Below are 18,957 nucleotides of genomic sequence, written 5' to 3'. Positions count from 1 at the left end.
AGTGGGGATAGAGATTAGATCTGAGTGCCGTTTCTGAAGCAGAACTGACAGTAATTCAAGCCAAATGCTGTGAGAATTTCAGAAGGAGGACTCAAAAATGACTTCAAAGTTTCGAATTCGAGCAATTGGATGAATACGATGTTACTCATCGAGACGAGGAATACAGAATGTGAATCAGTTGCAGAAACAAAGTTCAGTAGGAAATCGTTGTGACCTGGAGTCATCAGAGGAGCCCTCAAATGAGCTAGCACATTGGTAAAAATATCAAAGTTTGATAAAAATCCAGTGTTAGCCTGCATGAGGAAAGCAGGCCCTTCAGGCACGTTTAACGGGAATGTGAATCAGTAGAAGCTTTTTGGAGAGCAGTATTCAAATGGGAAGAAGAAAGGATGGTGCCAACTAAAATTTATTGAACACGTAAATTTGGGTCAGCCTCGGACTCTTTATCTGTGTTACTCTTTATCTGTTGGAAGAAGGAGAGGCTGCTGAACATTTTTGAGCCAGGCAGTGAGTGATGTGGCTAAAATTTTGCTTTGCATAAATTAGCCTAGTTTGGTGGTGGTGCATAGATTGTTTAGAGTATGCATGGTCAGTGGGGGCAGTATTGCCCCCATGGTTCTTGTGGGGGAGGAGTTTTAGATATTATGGTGGCATGTGGCCCTCTGAAGGGCCACAGAACAGAAAAAGATACACAGTATATCTGTGATAGTAAACATTTCAGGGGTGAGGATGATCGGGGAAGGGGAGAGTCTAAAAAGGCTCCTGATGGGAACAGTAGTGGAAAATTTTAAAAGGTTGGGAAACTTTGAATTGGACGGAAGAAGCTAGAAGCAAAGACATCAGTCAGTAGGAGATCAGGTGTAGACAAAGATAGCACTGGTAGCTGTCGAGAGAGATGGTTTTGAAACATTTTAAAGTATATAATAAACAGGACTTGGCATACAACAGGATATGAGAGAAAAGATGTGGGTAGAATCAAAATTATTTCCAGGGTTTAAGACTTAGGGGAAATGTAGTTTTGGGCAGAAACGGAGAAGCTTAGAGAGAGGTATTGGTCAGAAAACTGATTAAATCAATACTACACATACTGAGTTTGTTAGAAGGCAAAGAAGTCCAAATTGAAAAGTCCTATAACCAGTGGGAAGCAAGGTATTTGGGACTCCTTTCATCTGGCAATTATTTTTATATTAGTAGCTTGTATTTGGAAGAAGTCTGAGGTTAAGGGGACAATTAATGCCAGTAAAAGCTGTAGAAGACAGTTATTCCCCAAAAATGATAGAAACTCTTTTCATGACTTCATTAGTATCAGATTCTAACCAGTTGGGTGAAGAATAACTATATAAGGGTATTTTTCTTAAGAGTCTAGATTTTCCTTTGTTTAGTCTTATACCAGAGCCTCCTTGGTAAAAATGTTCAGTTTTTTCTTTTTGGTCTATTTGGAAAAGTAATAAAAGAACATTGAAAAAAGACAAATATAGAAAAATACTGAATATCGATAGTTCTTGATAATCCCATCCCACCCGTTTTCTACCCTGAGACAGTCACCATTAATTTGGCAGATGTATTTCCAGACTTTTTTTTCCTGTATACTTGTTTATATACAGACAGCTTATATATTGTCTATAACTTTATGAAAATAAGGTTAGTACCGGTGGATTTATTTGATTAGCAAGCAATAGAAACAAACTCTGGCTGACAGCATGGGAAGAAATTTATTGGAAGGATATCGGGTAGATGGGAGAGCTGAAGACCCAGTCTGGAAAAGATGAAGAATTAAGCTGGGGAAGCAGCTTCGGTGAACTAGAGGGCAGGAGCCAGTGCACATTCCTCAAGGCACTGCCGTTTGGATGTACCTCCTCCAACCATGTTTCATCTTTGTATCATTTCTGCCTGAGATTCAGATTCCTAGGAGAGGTAGAACTTGATTGGGTAACGTGCTTATTCCCTTATTCAGTAACCTCTGATTCCAGATAGGGTGGAGTAGTTTCTCAAGCAAAAAGAGGAGCCTGTTAACAAAAGAAGAGGAAATGGATACTGAACCTACAAAACTGTAACTCTTTTTCTTTTTAAATTTACTATGTAGGACATAGAGCTCTGCCTCATTCTTTTTAACCATCAATAGTACTTTCTTTTTTGGTATGGCTATAAAATAATTTAATGAGGTACTTCTTTTCATATTTGGTTGAAGTTTTACAACATTACTAGCAGTGCTGCAGAGAACATCTTGGTACACATCTTTTTACACGTGTACAAGTATTTTGTAGTATTTTATAGTATTCTCAGAACTAGAGTTTCTTGGTCAGAGTGTATACACTTAAATTTTTCTATTGGTATTTCCAAAGAGCCTTCTAAGAGTTTAAACTCCCACCAACAAAAAAGTACCTGTTTTCCTATACCCATGCCAAAACTGATTGTTAGTAATCTTTTAGTTAATAAAGACATTCGAAAGGATCACCAGAGGCTGCATTGAGCCTCTTCCTCTGTCATCACTGCACTGCACACAGATGCTATTTTCTAACCAGTTACGAAAATGAGAACTGAAACTAAAGAAGCATTAAATGTCATAGTCTAACAACATCTCCACTTTAAAAAGTTTGAATTCTAGTTCTTACTCAACATGGGCATGAGGACAAAAATTTTTACTTGAGTGAAATCACTTGCTTTTAAAGAAGTCGGTAGCATTTCCATTGAAATTAAACTAGGACTGGATGTGATACATGAAATCACTTTTAAAAACCGAAAGCACATTAATTACACATTATAATGTAGACACAGCACTTGACTCACAGTAAGCCAAATAAAGTTTTTTTTTCCCATGGTGTAAAATATTACAGACAGTTTACCAGCTTACATCCCAGCAACTCAGATGTATGAATTAAAGGTAAGGGAACAACCTACAGTTGTTCCAGAGATACCATTTCAGTATCATGTTTCTCTCACTTTTTAAATAGTTTATAAAAATTGGACTTAAGTTATTATTTGCCGGATACTTCTGAATACAGAAAAGTAATAATGACACTTCTGTACATTGTAAGCATTTTTGTATGGTCTTTCATTTCATCTTCACAAGAATGGTAGTTCACAATGGGTGCTAGTATTCTCACTTTACACCTGAGGAAACTAAAGTGTAGATGAAAAGTCTTGCCCAACGCCATACACAGTGAGTCAGCAGAAAAGCTGAAACTGACTCACCCCCTGAATTATTTTTCCGTTGATGCTCAAACTTTAGTGTATATCAGAATTTCCTGGGTGGCGTGTTATTAAGGCAATTGCTTCCATCCCAGGTGATTCTGATGCAGGTATTCCGTGAACAACATCCTGAAATATTCCATTAAACAAAAACAGAAGCATTTGTTTTCTTCTGAAAGTATTGTTTGCTTTGTGTCTTTTCTTTTCTTCCCCGCTATGAGTTTTAGGTCTCTGGGCAGCTCAGACCTAGTTTGAACTTCTCTGTTTAGGAAAATGTGGAATATATAAATGCCCAATATTGAGACTCCTGGTACTTGAAGGTTAAAAATGATAGCGTGATCTAGGAACAGGACCTTTACCCATCTAATGAGTTTCCCTTGGTTTTTTTTTTTCTCTTGGTCTTTGGTCTAGAATAGCTTTAGTCTCTGAGAAGCCCTCACCATCCTTTGGTGCCACCTAGGGGCTGGTTAGTGATTTTTAAAAGAAGACATTTGATGGTTCAGGTAAAGAGGAAGGATGAAAGGAAAAAAGCAGGAGGAGATGGGGGGAAATGCTCTAGGAGATTATCTTTTACTTCTTAAAACAAGTGTAAATTGCATTTATACTTCGGATATTTCCCCACTAGAAAATAAGCCCGTGAGGGGATGTACTTGTTCACTGCCCCCTCCTTAGCACCTGCAGCATTGCCTGACACATAGCGAGTGCTCAAAGATATGTGTTAAATAAATAAATGAATGATTAGCAACTTTGCTCCAGTAACAGATGCTGTGCTGTTTAAAGGACTTCTCTTCAAAAGGATAGAAAGCCCAAGTATGCAAGATACTCTCAACCACACCAATGTGCAAATATTATTGACATCTCTGTGAAAATAGTTGCATTTTCTCCCATAGTGGATGCCATTGGAGAAAAGAGGCACCCTGTTGTTCTGATTTAAAGTTCAGCTCAAACACTTTCCTTGACCTTCTTAACTAGTAGTAATACTTCCCTTATCCAGAAATCTTCAGCGTAAGATCTTTATCTCTTTAATAGCACTTAACATTTATATCCTTGCCCCCTACTTTTTAAAAATTTACATGTAAAATATATTTCCCTGTATTAATCAAACTTCATTTTGTGTGTGTGTTACTGAAATTTATTTGCACTGGCTTAAACCAAAACCAGTGAATTTACCACAGAAATACAGGGATGTTTCATAAAACCCAGTAGCAATAATACAGTGGGATCTACAAGGAGAGATTAGAACCAGTCAGGAACTGGGACATCAGTATATTTCCTACACTTCTTTCTTCTCTTTTTCATTCTTCTTGCTCTGAAGACCAGCTTTCTCTAATCCTCAGCCCTCATATCAGCAAGCGGCTACCATATATGTAGTTTTTATATGCCCCTCAATTCTAGTGACATGTAAGGATTAACTGTCTCTGAATCACAAATTCCTAAGAGAGAGGATAGATTGATTCGGTCTGCTGTAAGCTGAGCATATACTTCAGTAAATGTCAGTGAACTTCCCTGCTAGAGTGTTAGCAAGTTGAGAACCGAGTCATGGCTTAGTAAACTTTTTTGTGTACCCAGAGCACACACAGTTCAGATCTTTGATATGGTGCTATTCAGGAAATATTCTTGAATTGATGAATGAAAAAATTTCACCCATCTTCCTCCCTCCTTTTTTTTCTAGTTTCCTTTCTTTCTCCTCTTCTACAAAAGAGAGAGAGAGAAAGACATGAGTGAAATTGGAAGGAACAGGAAGATTAGATCTATAAATAATCAAACAGCCTGTCATGGAAAAGATGAACAGGGAGAGATCTCATCCGCTTTTTCCCAACATGCCCTGAACTCTGAGATTTTAAAAATAAGTAATTGGTATACTTGTGATACATGCAAGAACAGGCAGGATATTTCTAAGAAAACTAAGAACATTGTAGACATTATCAGTTTAATCCAGTGGTTCTCAACTCTGATTGAGTATTAGCTCCCCCGGAGAACTCTTAAACCTGTTGATGTCAGGATCCCACTTCAGACAAGTATCAGAGTCTCAGGTTATGGGACTCAGGCACCTTATGTTTTAAAAGATTCCTCACATAATTTTATTGGGCAGCCAGCCAGTATTGAGAACCACTAGTTTAACTGAAGAAGCATTTATTTAGACCCATTCATCACCCATCACCTAATTAAAGTTCACAGCAGCCCTGTGAGGTAAGAGGGGGTCAGGTAGAATTAATCCCATTTTACGGATAGAATAGTTGTGATGGCTGTGAAGTTGCCCATCTTGTAAGTGGTGGACCCATGTACAGAACCTCAGTCTCCCGGGACTGGTCATCTAATCTCATTAAGTCATGCAGCCAAACACTAATGGGCTTAATTAAGAGGCAGTTAATAGTGCCATTCCTTGCCATCCCTCACTGAGTAATGCCTTCCTTCCAGTTCACCTCCATTCATCTCTCCTGTGTATCTTTCATCCCTGAATGCAGGAACTGAATAAAAAGAGGACCCAGAAGGAGATGGAGCATGCCATGCTAATCCGGCACGACGAGTCCACCCGAGAGCTTGAGTACAGGCAGCTGCACACGTTACAGAAGCTCCGCATGGATCTGATCCGGCTACAGCACCAGACTGAACTGGAGAACCAGCTGGAGTACAATAAGAGGCGGGAAAGGGAATTGCACAGAAAGCATGTCATGGAACTTCGGCAACAGCCAAAAAACTTAAAGGTGAGAGGAAATGCAGGTACTTCCCTTGCTGCGCTCCAGGACCCAGCTAGACTGGATCAGTGGCTCCTACACCTGGGTGGCTGTCAGAGTCACCTGGGCGACTTTTCTGGGCCCCACACCTGCTGAATCACAGCCTCCAGATGTGAAGCGCAAGGGTCAGGTGTAACAACTCCTAAAGAGATGCTGCTGGGCGAGGTGATCGCTCCATTTCTGCCGTGTGTCCTTTATGCACCTGCTTTGGCCCCTTCATAACCTACACTATTTAAAAGTATAACACATGGACTTACAGCAGCCCCTGGTTCTGATCCCAGGAAATGAGAAAGTTACCGGGGAGGAAGATGGGAGATAAATTTTATCTGTCATGCCAGTCATGTTATTGGTTGGAGCTTCCTCGAGTGCTGCTCTATTGAAAAAGACTCTAAAGCTACACCCAAGCTTATTAGGGAAGAGTATGGTTTATTAGTGACATCTGTCATGGGCATGGGAATCCAGAGTGAATCTACACGTGCTGGGCATATATCTCAGGCCTTGCACCAGAGATACACAGCTCCTTTCGCCCCCACTGCCTCCAGAAAATTTTAGCTGACTGCTAATTAACAAGCTAATGGACTAAGCCATTCCTATATGTCAAGGGGGTCATTGTGAACATTGACAAAGATGTAAGGCCAACCTCAACCACACCATACTCCTCTCTAGCTAGATCCTAATCTAGCTAGTGATCCTTGTCATCACAACTCCTCCACGTGTTCATGAAATGTGCATGTGACTTCAGGCAACCTGCTGGAATGCCTTCTGGACTTATAATAATACACCCCCACCTCCTCCTCACCAAAATGCATATTTGATATTGCTACATGCAAGTATGACCTCTTAATGGAGGGAAAAAAAATCTAAAATCACTTTTCCCTTCCCATTTATGCTGAAATCCAGTATAAATAGGTTATGACGTAAAGTGTAATCCAGTGTTCTCCTTTATTGATATGTCAAAGAAACACAGCAGTGAGAGATGGCTTATACATTGCCATCCCCTTTCTTACTTGGAAACGGGGTGGGGGTGGGGATGACCCAAAAAAGACCAGGAGGAAAACAAACAATAGAAGACTGAAGATTTTGACTAGGAAACCATTAAAATAATAAGCAAGCTTTTAACAAACTAATCTTCATTGTATTCTGCAATCTTCTTAGATTGGTGATCCCCCTTAAAACAATTCATTTTTTAATCTGTTTGTAAATTCAAAATTACTTCTATTCATTTAACATAAAATCAAAAGTATTGGTGGAGTTAATTCTCATCTGTGACACATGTATTATTTTCATTATTATTGACTAGTAATATGGGTCACTGCACCAAAGGCAGTTGGTCCCAGCACCTGTATTTTATCATGAGAATGAAAGGCTTTCAGTATTTACTGATGTGTCTTTATTTTCCTTTTGTCACCTTTTCTGCCCAGGCCATGGAAATGCAAATTAAAAAACAGTTTCAGGACACTTGCAAAGTACAGACCAAACAGTATAAAGCACTCAAGAATCACCAGTTGGAAGTTACTCCAAAGAATGAGCACAAAACAATCTTAAAGACACTGAAAGATGAGCAGACAAGAAAACTTGCCATTTTGGCAGAGCAGTATGAACAGAGTATAAATGAAATGATGGCCTCTCAAGCGGTAAGTGGTTAGGTTCAGTGCCACGGCTTCAAGAGCTTTGGGAATCAAGAAAATTCAAGATCCAGCCTTTTGGTCCCAGGATGATTCTTGTGCACATTTAGGATATTGGTGTTTTTCTGCCCAAAGAACTGAGGAAATGACGACGCTGAATAAAGCCAAGCCAGTGCGGATACTTGCTGGAGTGTGTCCTATAAGATGGAACTCAAGGAATGACGTGCTAACTCAGACCTGTGGCACATAGGGACTTTGAGGGCAAGATGTGATAGATACCGCATGTAATATCATACTTGCATTCATCAAAGATTGCACAGCTAATGTCAGGCACAAATGAGTAAGACAAGCAGATGCATTCATTTGGTAAAATGTTGCTAAGGTTCTGTGTTCAGCACTCTGCTGGGCTCAGAGATAGTGGATGGGCTGGAGAGACAGCAGTGGTCCCTATCCTCACACTTTTGTCAGTCAAGTAAGGAGGTCAGATAATTAAGCGATAAAAATAAAGCATGAAAGTGCTTTGAAGTGGGAGGTGCCGGGGGCCATGGGAGCTTAAGTAGGAACAACTAATTTAGTCTAGGGAAAGCTTCCCAGCAGGAGCCAAGAAACCTGAAGGAATTTATTGGAGTAAACAGTTTCCATGGAAAGGGACCTATATAGGCAAAGGTCCAAAAGATGAAAAGTGTGCATTTGGGGACCAAAAGAACTTTGGCGTGAGCTAAGAGTTCAAGGAGCAGGATTGTGGGAGCCCAAAATGGACAGGTCATAAAGGTCTTGGTGAGCCAGGGATGGGAGCTTGCCTGGTAATTCAGTGACGATTTCCCAAGGAGATGAGTTTTAAAGAGTAATAGTTCGTCAAGCAGGCAGAAGTGGAAAAGTCACACCTGGCAGACAGTACAGTACATGTAGAGACTAAAAGGCCAAAAAGAGGATGGCACATTTGAGAAACAAGGAGTAGTTGATATGGCAGGAGTCTAACAGGAAGCAGGTGGAGAGTCAGGGTTCAGAGCCTCCAAAGCCAGGAGTGTGGACATTATTCCATAAGCAGTGAGAGCTGCTGAAGCCTGTTTTAAGAAGGAAAGTGACAGGATCAGATTTCCATCGTAGAAAGATCCTGGCAGTGATGTGGCAAATATAGGTAAAGAGATCTGTTAGGAAGCTATTGTAATAGGCCAAGAAAACAAACGAACAAACAAACAAAAAGGCCTGAACTAAGAGATAACATGCTAACAGAGATGGTGAGGAGGGAGGAAAGTATTTGAGAAATATTTAGGAGGTAGAATAGATAGAACTTAGTGACCAATTTGAGAGGTAAGTTTGATAACAGTAGAACGGGTCATCATTTCAGCAAGATAGGAAAATTGAAGAAGGGATGAATTTGGGTGCCTTGGAAGATAATTGACATGTCATCTGAGCTACGTGGGTATCTAGGTAGAGAGGTACAGAGATGCAAGCCTATAGTTCAGGAGGGTGTCAGCGTTAAGGTCAAAAGTTAGTCATTGTTATATGGGGGCAGTTGTAGCTGTTGGGAAAACCTGAGATCTCCTAGGGATAGGAAATAGTATTAGATTAAAGAGGAAGGGGACTAAAGACGTAGTTGTGGACACCAATATCAGAGGACTGAGTAGAAGGCAGACCAAAGAAGATGAATAGTCAGCAATATGGAAGGGGAACTGAAGACAACATGTCACAGAAGCCAGAACAAAAGTTTCTAGTTGATGATTTCAAATGTTGCAGAGAGACCAGTTGGACCTAGCAGTGGCTTTGTCCATTGATTGTCACAGACAGTGGAGTGGTAGAAATGGAAGACATTCTAAGTGGATTGAAAAAGTGATTTTAAAGTGAGATAGAAATTGTGAGACTGCTTTTCCTAGGTTCTCGTCTATGAAGGAAAGAGAGAGCCCTAGACAGAGGAAGAGACAGTTAAAGGAGGATTTCTATGAATTGGGAAATGTTTAAACATCTCCTTAGCTGAGGCTAGGAGCCAGTATATTCATTCATTCATTCATCCCATAAGTATTTACTGAGTGCCTATACAGTGCCCCAGGCATCCAGGAATACTCTGATGAATAAGACAGTCATCCATCATGTCTTTATGGAATTTATAAAAGAGCAGAGGAACCAGACGTTGGAAAAGTCTACTGTGTAATGGCAGGGCAAGTGCAGTGTGCTCGGAGAGTCTGGAAAGGCCTCTCAGAGACTGATTATTTAAGCTGAGGAGCAGGGAACACATTCTAGGAAAAAGGAACTACATTTGTAAAGATGGGAAAGACAGTGGCACTTTTGAAGACCTCAGAGAAGTCCATTGTGTTTGGAATACAGAGCACTAGGAGGAGACCAACGTGAGGGGAATGAGCTAGATCATGTAGGGACGTGTAAGCTTTCTAAAGAGTTTTGATCTGTGTCCTAAAAGCAATGGGAAGCTATTGAAAAGTATTAAGTAGGAGACTGACGTCAGCTTTGCAGTTTTGAATGATCAGTCTGGTGACACTGGAAGATGGCAAGGGCGGGTATAAGGAGATCATTTATAAATTTGCTATCTTTACCTGGGCATGAGGGAGTGGTGGCCAGACTAGAGAGGGGACAGTTGGGGTGAAGCAGAAGATGACTAAAGGTGAGAGATAGGCAGGCTGTGAGACTGGAAGCATTTAGTAACAGACTGAATGTGGAGAGTGAGGTACTAAGAATGACTCCCGTGCCTACTTTGAACAAAACAGTAGATGATGATGCCATTTACCCACACAGTAAAAAAGGAATTAGAGCAGGTTGGGAAAGTGGGAAGGGAAAGATGTTTAGTTAATACTAGTCCTGCTGAGCTGGAGGCTGGGAGCACCCATGTGAAGCTGTCTCTGGTAGAGTGGATAAGCTAGCTGGCACGTCAGAAGAGAAGTCTGAAATAGAGGAATGGATGTGGGAATCATTTGCATACAGATGGTAGTTGAAGCGTTCAGAATAAATGAGGTTCCTTAGGAGGAGAGGTAAAAGGAAGACGAGCTCCCAACACCCACATTTAATGGCCCACCAAGGTAGGAGTGGCTGGAGAGGGAGAGGAGGGAAGAAGAACCAAGAGGGTGTGGTGTCTTAAAGACAAGAGAAAGAGTGCAGGAAGGAAGGGGCAGTCCACAGTATCTAGTGCTGCTGGCAGGTCAGGTCAAATACGGACCCCTTCATGGTGGTCATCCGTGACCCTAATGTGGGCAGTAGAAGGTGAGTGTCAGGGTGAGGCGTGGTGAGACAGAGGTTAAAGGTAAGGAGAAGGGGAGAGAGTTGATAGGGGCACAAAGGTTGATAGATTTTTGTCTTCTTCATCTTCGTATCCTCAGCATCTGCACAAGGCCTGGCACACAAGTGCTCTGTGAGTGAGTGTTACACAAGGGAGAACAGAGCAGGATCAGGAGCATAGGTTTTGTGACTGCCCTTGAATGGAAGGAGAGGAACAGTCCTTCCTTCTGAGGTGGGGAGGAGGTCAAGAACGGATGATAATGCCAGCTGTCTTTTACTGCCTGCTTACCATGTGCCAGGCACCATTTTAAGTAGTTTGTAAGTGTTACTTCTTTTTTTGAAACCCCTTTGACCTTTGAAGTAGTTACTTTTTTAACCCTAATTTACCTGTGAGGAAACAGGTTTATTGAAGTGAAGTCACTTGCTGAGGGCAGGGTCTGGTAAACTTTTTTCTGTAAAAGGGGCAGATAGTAAATGTTTTAGGCTTTGTGGGCCACAGGGTTTCTGTCACAACCATTCAGCTCTGCTACTGTAGTCATAGGCAGTAGGTAAATGAATGAGTATGTCTGCCTTCCAATAAACCTTTATTTACAAAAATAGGCAGCAAGCCAGATTTGACCCTTGAGCCATAGTGCACCAGCTCTTGACTTAAGGGGTCATTTAGTGAAAACTAGCTAATTAGTGGTGGAGCTAGGATCTGAGCCCAGTCTGGGGAGACCCTGTGAGTCTGTACGCCTGGACTCTAGTACATTATGCTGCTTCTGTAACATCCGTTTCTTGAGTTTATCCAGTGGAGAGAACAGACATATTTACCTATGCTTAAAAAATTTTTTTTTGTTGTTTTTTGTTTCATTTTGCTTTGCTTTTGGGGGAAGTTATTAGGTTTCTTTATGTATTTTTAAATTAATTATTATTATTTTTTTAGTGGAGGTCCTGGGGATTGAACCCAGGACCTTGTGCATGCTAAGCATGCCCTCTACCACTGAGCTATACTCTCACCCAATATTTACCTATACTTTTATGAAACTTTTTAATGGATTTTGTATTTGCAACTTTTGGTTGATGAATACCAAATACTGGAATATCCTCTGATTTTTAGACTGGCACTTTTATAGGTCAGAGCTGGTACAGAATAACATAGTCACTGACATTAATAATAGAACGCCAGAAATAAAGAGAAAGTGGAAACTGCCCGTAGAATGAGCCTCTCACCTGCTTGGCCAGAGCTCATAGCAGTTAACAAAGACAAGTAGAAAAGAACAGGCTTTCATTCCCTTTATTGATAAGAAAGCCCTCGTATCAGGAGGGAATTGATAACAATCTCCTTGGGAGCCAGTGGCCCCTTTGGCATTTATCCATGAGGCTGTTACTGCTGCAGACTGACTGTTTATTGTACCTAGTATCTCTTCTCCCTTCACTTCTCATTGGGAAAATGAGAAGAGCGGTGTCTTCTTTGGTGGGTTTTAGTGAAAGCTGGTTAGGATGAATTATCAGGAAGTACCTTGGAAATATGATCCCATTATTTATTTTGTGTTCATTTGATACAGTATATTTTTCCAAAAGTGCTGAAAAGGAACTATGCAAATAACTTTCTAAAACTATTCTAATAACATTTCAAAAAGTCAAATCTCAATCAAGATATTGAGATATGTTGTTAATTGTCAGAAATTGTACCGAACAGGGAAAGCAGCATAAGGTGGAGAAGAGGTATCTTGGCAAAGTGGTCTCTATGGAAACGTGCAGATAAACTCAGGGAAGACAGTACTGTCTAATTCAAGAGTTCTAATTTCATAGCTCCTGGCCAAACTGAGGGCCTGCTAAATCTAGACAAAACCAAGCCTGGTGGGGCAGAAGGGTCATCATCCCTAAACAGCCCTGCTAATGGCCCCAAATCTTCAGCTATGCTCACTGAAAGGTTGGCATTTCTCCCGGCCTGCTTGGCTCATTCCCCACACAGGACTGGTATCTTGGTATGTAATACAAAGGACAGGTGCTGTGGGGAGCAAGGGAAACTTTGTCAGGCTGCCTTATAATCCGGACTTCACTGCTTCAAACCAGAACATGCCCCTTAGGATGATCCAGGCTACCTTCTGTGGGGAAGAGATTTTGAACCACTTGAGTTTTAGATGGCTGGCCAGCAGGATAAAGTATAGCCAGTGTTAGAGGAACCAGCTTTACTCGCTTAGAGCCTAACAGCACTGTGGTATATTCCTCAAATGTTATAGAGATTGGACTCATTTGTTTAGAGGTGAGGATGTATGGAGGTTAAAGATATCTAAGTATGGAAATGGTTAGTCAAAACAGCTACTATTTATTGAACCCTTGGTATACATCAGGAACAATGCCTAGGATTTTATGTGAATTCTTCCATTTAACCCTCACACCAGTCTTAGACAGTTGGAACTGTTATTGTTAATTTCTTGAGATGAAAAAAAAATGAGACTTGGGCAGGTTAACTTGCCAAGTTGACACACCTAAGTGAACCGTGGAGCCAGAATTCCAGCCCCGGAGTCTGCCTCCAAAGCCCACAGGCTTAATCACTGGAGTGTGGAGCCTTCCTGACTCCTGCTAAGCGTGGTTTTAAGAAAGCCCGTTTTCCTTAAGAATGTTTTTGTTTTCTTAAAAAAATATTTAAGAAAAGGATGTGTTTCTAAAATTTTGTAACCCATTGGGCAGAATGTACTATTCTTGATTCCTGACTCTGAGTGTACCCAGGGTATCTTTTTCTGAGGGACCTGTTTCAGTCCAAAGAAGGAAGCCTCTTCCAGTAGTCACCGAGTGCTGTGAGCTAGGAGCGAATCACTGTGTGTCTTCTGTGCCCGCAGTTACGGCTAGATGAGGCCCAAGAAGCAGAATGCCAGGCCTTGAGGCTACAGCTCCAGCAGGAAATGGAGCTGCTCAATGCCTACCAGAGCAAAATCAAGATGCAAACAGAGGCACAACATGAACGTGAGCTCCAGAAGCTAGAGCAGAGGGTGTCTCTGCGCAGAGCACATCTTGAGCAGAAGGTATGGGAGTGTTGCTGAGGGTCCTGTACACAGCTGGGTGGAGGACGGGGCACGGCCTGGGGAGCTGCCCTTTACTGCGCCCTGTCTGTGAACCGGGGGATTAAACGAGGCGCTGTTCCCTTCTTCTCTGCTTTTATCCTCCCGGTACCCCTGAGAGGTAGGCTTAATCTCCATTCTACAGGCAGGATACCAAGGCTCAAAATGGTTCTGTTACTTGCACAAATGTGATCCCACAGCCTAAGTTCTATTACTCTGCTGGAAAACCCTCCATCTTCACAGCCTGAGGACTTACATGGGTTACTGGGTAGTTGATTTGACCTATGAAAAGTACTGTGAACTTAGAGCATGGTTGCTAAATGGTATGAGGAAGCCAAATGCAGATTTGGTTTTTATCCTCAACTATGTCTAAACCAAAAGAAATCACCAGCAGGACTCTTCAAAAAGAACAAAAAATTAAAATGAAGAGAGGCTGATATTGCCATGCACGTTAAATGCCGTCAGTATTGAAATATTCATTGCTTTAGATATTGCTGAGGTATGTGAAGAAAAAATTTCATAAAGCATCTCAAGGCTGTTAAACATGTATTTGCTTAACCAGTGATTTGTGCTTCCGTCTAGTAGTTCCCAGAAAACAAGGCAAGAGACTATCTTCCCAGCCTCCTGCTCTAGAACTAAATTGCTAATTACCCAGGGGGGCATGTGGCTCTCTCTGGGAAAGCCACACAATCTAATTGTGTTTGAGTGTCTTTTAGCTTCCCCTGAGCCATGTCCTGCTGAGACAGGACACTGACCTAGATCAGCCTAGCTGCTTGGCTTGCTAGAATGGTAGTGCTAGCCCCAGGTGGCCCCAGACATTTTTATTCTTGTGAGCAAGTTTTAGATATGATGGATTAGACACAAGACACTTACCACAGGACTCTCCCAGGCTGCCCCAGTCTAGTTTACTCTTAGTTCCTGTGTGTTTGTGTGTCGTACGTGTGCTTGTAGGCATATATGTGCGCCTGTCGGGAGATGCTTTTTATTAAGACCTGCTCATTGTGCTCATTTCAGATTGAAGAAGAGCTGGCTGCCCTTCAGAAGGAACGCAGCGAGAGAATCAAGTACCTATTGGAAAGGCAAGAGCGAGAGATTGAAACTTTTGACATGGAGAGCGTCAGAATGGGATTTGGGAATTTGGTTACATTAGATTTTCCTAAGGAGGACTATAGATGAGATTAAATTTTTTTGCCATTTACAAAAAAAAAAGAAAGAAAAAGAAAACAGAAAAAAAATTCAGACCCTGCAAAACCACATTCCCCATTTTAACGGGCGTTGCTCTCACTCTCTCTCTCTCTTACTCTTACTGACATCGTGTCGGACTAGTGCCTGTTTATTCTTACTCCATCAGGGGCCCCCTTCCTCCCCCCGTGTCAGCTTTCAGTGCTGGCCAGAACCTGGCCATCTCTTCTATTCATAGTACACGTCACAGTATTGATGTGATTCAAAATGTTTCAGTGAAAACTTTGGAGACAGTTTTAACAAAACCAATAAACCAACAACAACAACAAAAAGTGGATGTACATTGCTTTAAGCAATCACTCATTACCACCGATCTGTGAAAGTAAAGCAAAAAATAATAATAATAATAATAATAATAATAATAATAATAATAAATGCCAAGGGGGAGAGAGACACAATATCCGCAGCCTTACACCTTAACTAGCTGCTGCATTATTTTATTTTATTTTATTTTTTTGGTATTTATTCATCAGGAATTAAAAAAAAAAACAAAGTTTTATTAAAGATTGAAAATTTGATACATTTTACAGAAACTAATTGTGATGTACATATCAGTGGTGACATATTATTACTTTTTTGGGGATTGGGGTGGGGTGGGTGGGGTGAAGAGATCTTGTGATTTTTAAGAACCTGCTGGCAAGAGTTTAACTTGTCTTCAGCATATTCTGATTGTATCATAATCATTTTCTGCTGTTGCAGAGGATGTGAATACACTTAAGGAGCTCACAGAATCCCAGTAGCACAAATTGGGCTTTGGCAAATCGTGTATTTTGTGTATAGAAGGAATTTAAGGAGAGGTATTACTTATTTTCATATTGTATTTTAACTGTTTCTCTGATCAAATTTTTTTACTTCCTCCTCCTATTCCTCCCCACCTCCCTCCTTTTCCAATTCAGTATTTGGAGTTCAACACTGTCTCTCAATCAGATCATCTTGATCTTTTTCTTTATTTCCCCTTCCCCTCCCTAAGTCCCATATCTTGGTCATAAATATTGCATTATTCACACTTTCAAACTGTGTATTTTCTTACAATAAAAAATGATGAAAAAAAAAAGGCTTTACTTCTTTTGCATGCACTTTAAAAAAAACAAAACAAAACATTTTTCAGGTTCCAAGGAAGAGCATGATAACTGTCAGAGCTTTTAATTATATTTGTAAATAAAAGTGTTCATCACATCGCCTTGCTGTGTTATTGTAGCAGGAAGTTTCCCTTCTAGGTTCGTCAGCTCACGACGCAGAGGGAGAGCCGCCCTCCGGAAACCGTTCTCCTCGGCCCCGGTTGCTTCAAGAAGAGCCATTCGAGATTTTCAGGTAAAGCTGTGTCTTCCAAATTCTTCTACAGGGCTGAAGATAGTACTGCACTGTTTGAAGCGGTCAGCTGCATCTTTCTACCCTTAAGAATAGAAAAAGGCATGTGTGCCCACACACACACACACACACACACACACAACACACACAACTCACATACACACACAATGTGCCACTGTGCCTCGGAGCACATATTGCTGAGAAAAGTTAGACACCCTTAAAGAAAAGCAGGCTATGAAGAAGACATTATAACCAAATATTTGAAGTGTAATAGTAGTTCCCCCCTCCCCTCGTATTTCTGCTTTTATTAGAATAATTTTATGTGCTTGACAATGAGGTAGTAAAATATATAACTTCCAGGATATGGTTTTTGGGGTCAAGACAATCTCAGTAAGATCTCATATTCTTAGGGTTCTAAGTTCTGGTCATTGAAAACTGATCTCTGGCGTGATGACCGGAAGATCACTCTTGAATCCTACAGGATGTTCAGTCATGACAGACAGATGTGACCAGTCATTTTTCACTGTGATAGAAGAAAGCAGAGAGGTACGCTCAAAAACCTACAAAATAATTACCAACAAGGGTTAACCCCAACCAAAAAGCACTTTAACAGTTATCAGTTTCATCAGCTTAGTTCATCAAAGTTTTCATATTAGGTACATCAGGAAGTAATATTGTAAGGGACTGGAAAGAAGACTCATAATTTTCCACAAAAAAAATAGATAACCTGTATTACTTTGTGCCTACTATTGTGACAGAACTCTACATTAAGCATTTTGTAGATAAGGAAATAAGCTCAGACCAGGGTAAATGGAGGAAGTGGAGTCTGATTCCTGAACCCACACTCCTAAGCATACTCACACTGCCACTCAGAAGGACATAAAATCACCAGTAAGACAAAAACTTCCTGTAGTTTATTTCATCCATTTTTCTCTGTAGTGAAAACTGTCTAGGTAGCTTGTGAAAAGGCCTTATGACTGTGAGGTTATAGGTGCTGATCTTTATAAAAGTTCCCTCTGCACAAGTTTGTCAGTGATGTGTCCCAAGGTAGAGAAAATCAGAAAGAAGGGATGTGGGTCTGTGCTCCTAACACAGTGTTCCTTTAGGAAGAAATAGACAGGGACCAGAATGGTAGCAAGATGACAAGTATAAAAGAAGTACTTTTATAGACAGCAGCAGAGAGCCAGTGTCCTGCAGGAGTCCAGCATACACTAAACTCTCCTGAGTTAAAAGAATTATTGTAGGTTTGTCATCAATACTGTAAGGGCTGCTTACCTTTGATTTGCAACTGACCATTCAATGAATATTTACTGAGTGCTGTGTATGTCAGGTGCGATGCCAGATGCTTAAGATCCATCAGTGTATCTCAAACAGGTGAAGATCCTCGCCCTAATAGAGCTTATATTCAAGGTAGGAGGAAAATGATAACACATAATAATTATAATTTAAAATGATCTTACATGGTAATAAGTGCTATAGATACAGAGAAAAGTAGAGAAAATTAAAGGTGATCGGAAGTGCCTGGATCAGTGTAGCTTCAGCTTGTTCAGGAAATTTTAATGAGCATCTACTGTGTGCCTGGGGATGTAGCAGTAAATAAGATAGTTGGGGTCACTATGCTGAAGCTCATGGTTTAAATCTCCACTGAAACAAGTAAATCAGCAAGAGGTTACTAGGTTACTCAAGTGGAATAAGACAAGCCATGATGGTGCAGGTGCTGGGTGCTACCAGGAGTTTAAAAGAACTGAAACAATCATAGGGAATGTCAGAGAACACTTACCAGTGATATCTACTTAACTGAGTAAAAATTTACTTACTGAATTTACTACCATCTGTAATTATTTGCCTATAAATCAAAGTATTCCTTGGCCACTGGAAACAGGCCCATGTAAGAACTCCATATACCTCTCTGATTTTAATTTAGTAATGTATTTTGCCATAGAAATGATAAAACATTAAAAAAAAAACCCCACATTTTTGTTCTAGTTTTGCATAGCAGTGTGCTTCTCCTGCTGATAACTACTAAAACCTAGACAAAATGCAAAAGGAACTATCTGAGGATACTGAAAAATAAAAGCAGGTGGACTGTGGAGAAGCAACCTAGACAGAGGAATGAAGGCAAAATAAAACCATTCACAGATGAAGAAAAAGAGAAGTCATTGCCACCGCTTACTTTACAAGAAATGCTAAAGAATTTCCTCCTACTGAAGGGAAATGATACCTGAAGGAAACTTGGATTTCTGGTATGAAGGAAGAGCAACAAATGGTAAATATCTAGATAAATATAAAAGACGTTTTTCCCTCTTATATTTTTAAAAAATATTTTTAAAAAATTTGTATATATATGAAATATATACTTCGTTGAAAGCAAAAAATATAACATTGGTGAGGGTTTCAGTGTATATAAATGCAACCCATATGACAGCTATAACTTAAAAGTTGGGGGTGAAGGACCCATATGGTTGCCATGCTTCTATATTTTACATGAAGTGGTACAATTCTTATTTTAAGCAGACTATGAAAAATTAGTTATATATATTGTAACTCCTAGAGCAAGTTACCAAAAAGAAAACCTAAAGAAGTAATAGCCAA

The 18,957-nt window shown here is 40.5% G+C and overlaps 1 protein-coding gene across 3 annotated transcripts in view; it reads left to right on the top strand.

Annotated features, from left to right (window-relative positions):
- The window catches only part of TAOK3 (TAO kinase 3), a 144,424-nt gene extending 129,334 nt beyond the window's left edge, over positions 1-15,090 (top strand). For all 3 annotated transcript variants that reach the window (XM_031442819.2, XM_064481177.1, XM_031442820.2), the window contains exons 18-21: positions 5,655-5,894; positions 7,346-7,558; positions 13,597-13,779; positions 14,830-15,090. In XM_031442819.2, the coding sequence (XP_031298679.1) occupies positions 5,655-5,894; positions 7,346-7,558; positions 13,597-13,779; positions 14,830-14,991 (798 nt within the window). In that variant the 3' untranslated portion in view covers positions 14,992-15,090. The remainder of the gene's footprint in view (positions 1-5,654; positions 5,895-7,345; positions 7,559-13,596; positions 13,780-14,829) is intronic.
- Positions 15,091-18,957: the final 3,867 nt, after the last annotated feature.

The sequence above is a fragment of the Camelus dromedarius genome, chromosome 31 (genome assembly GCF_036321535.1).
Source record: "Camelus dromedarius isolate mCamDro1 chromosome 31, mCamDro1.pat, whole genome shotgun sequence".
Lineage (NCBI taxonomy): Eukaryota > Metazoa > Chordata > Mammalia > Artiodactyla > Camelidae > Camelus > Camelus dromedarius.
Note: the sequence above shows the minus strand (reverse complement) of the source record. Positions and strands in the feature narration are given on the sequence as shown.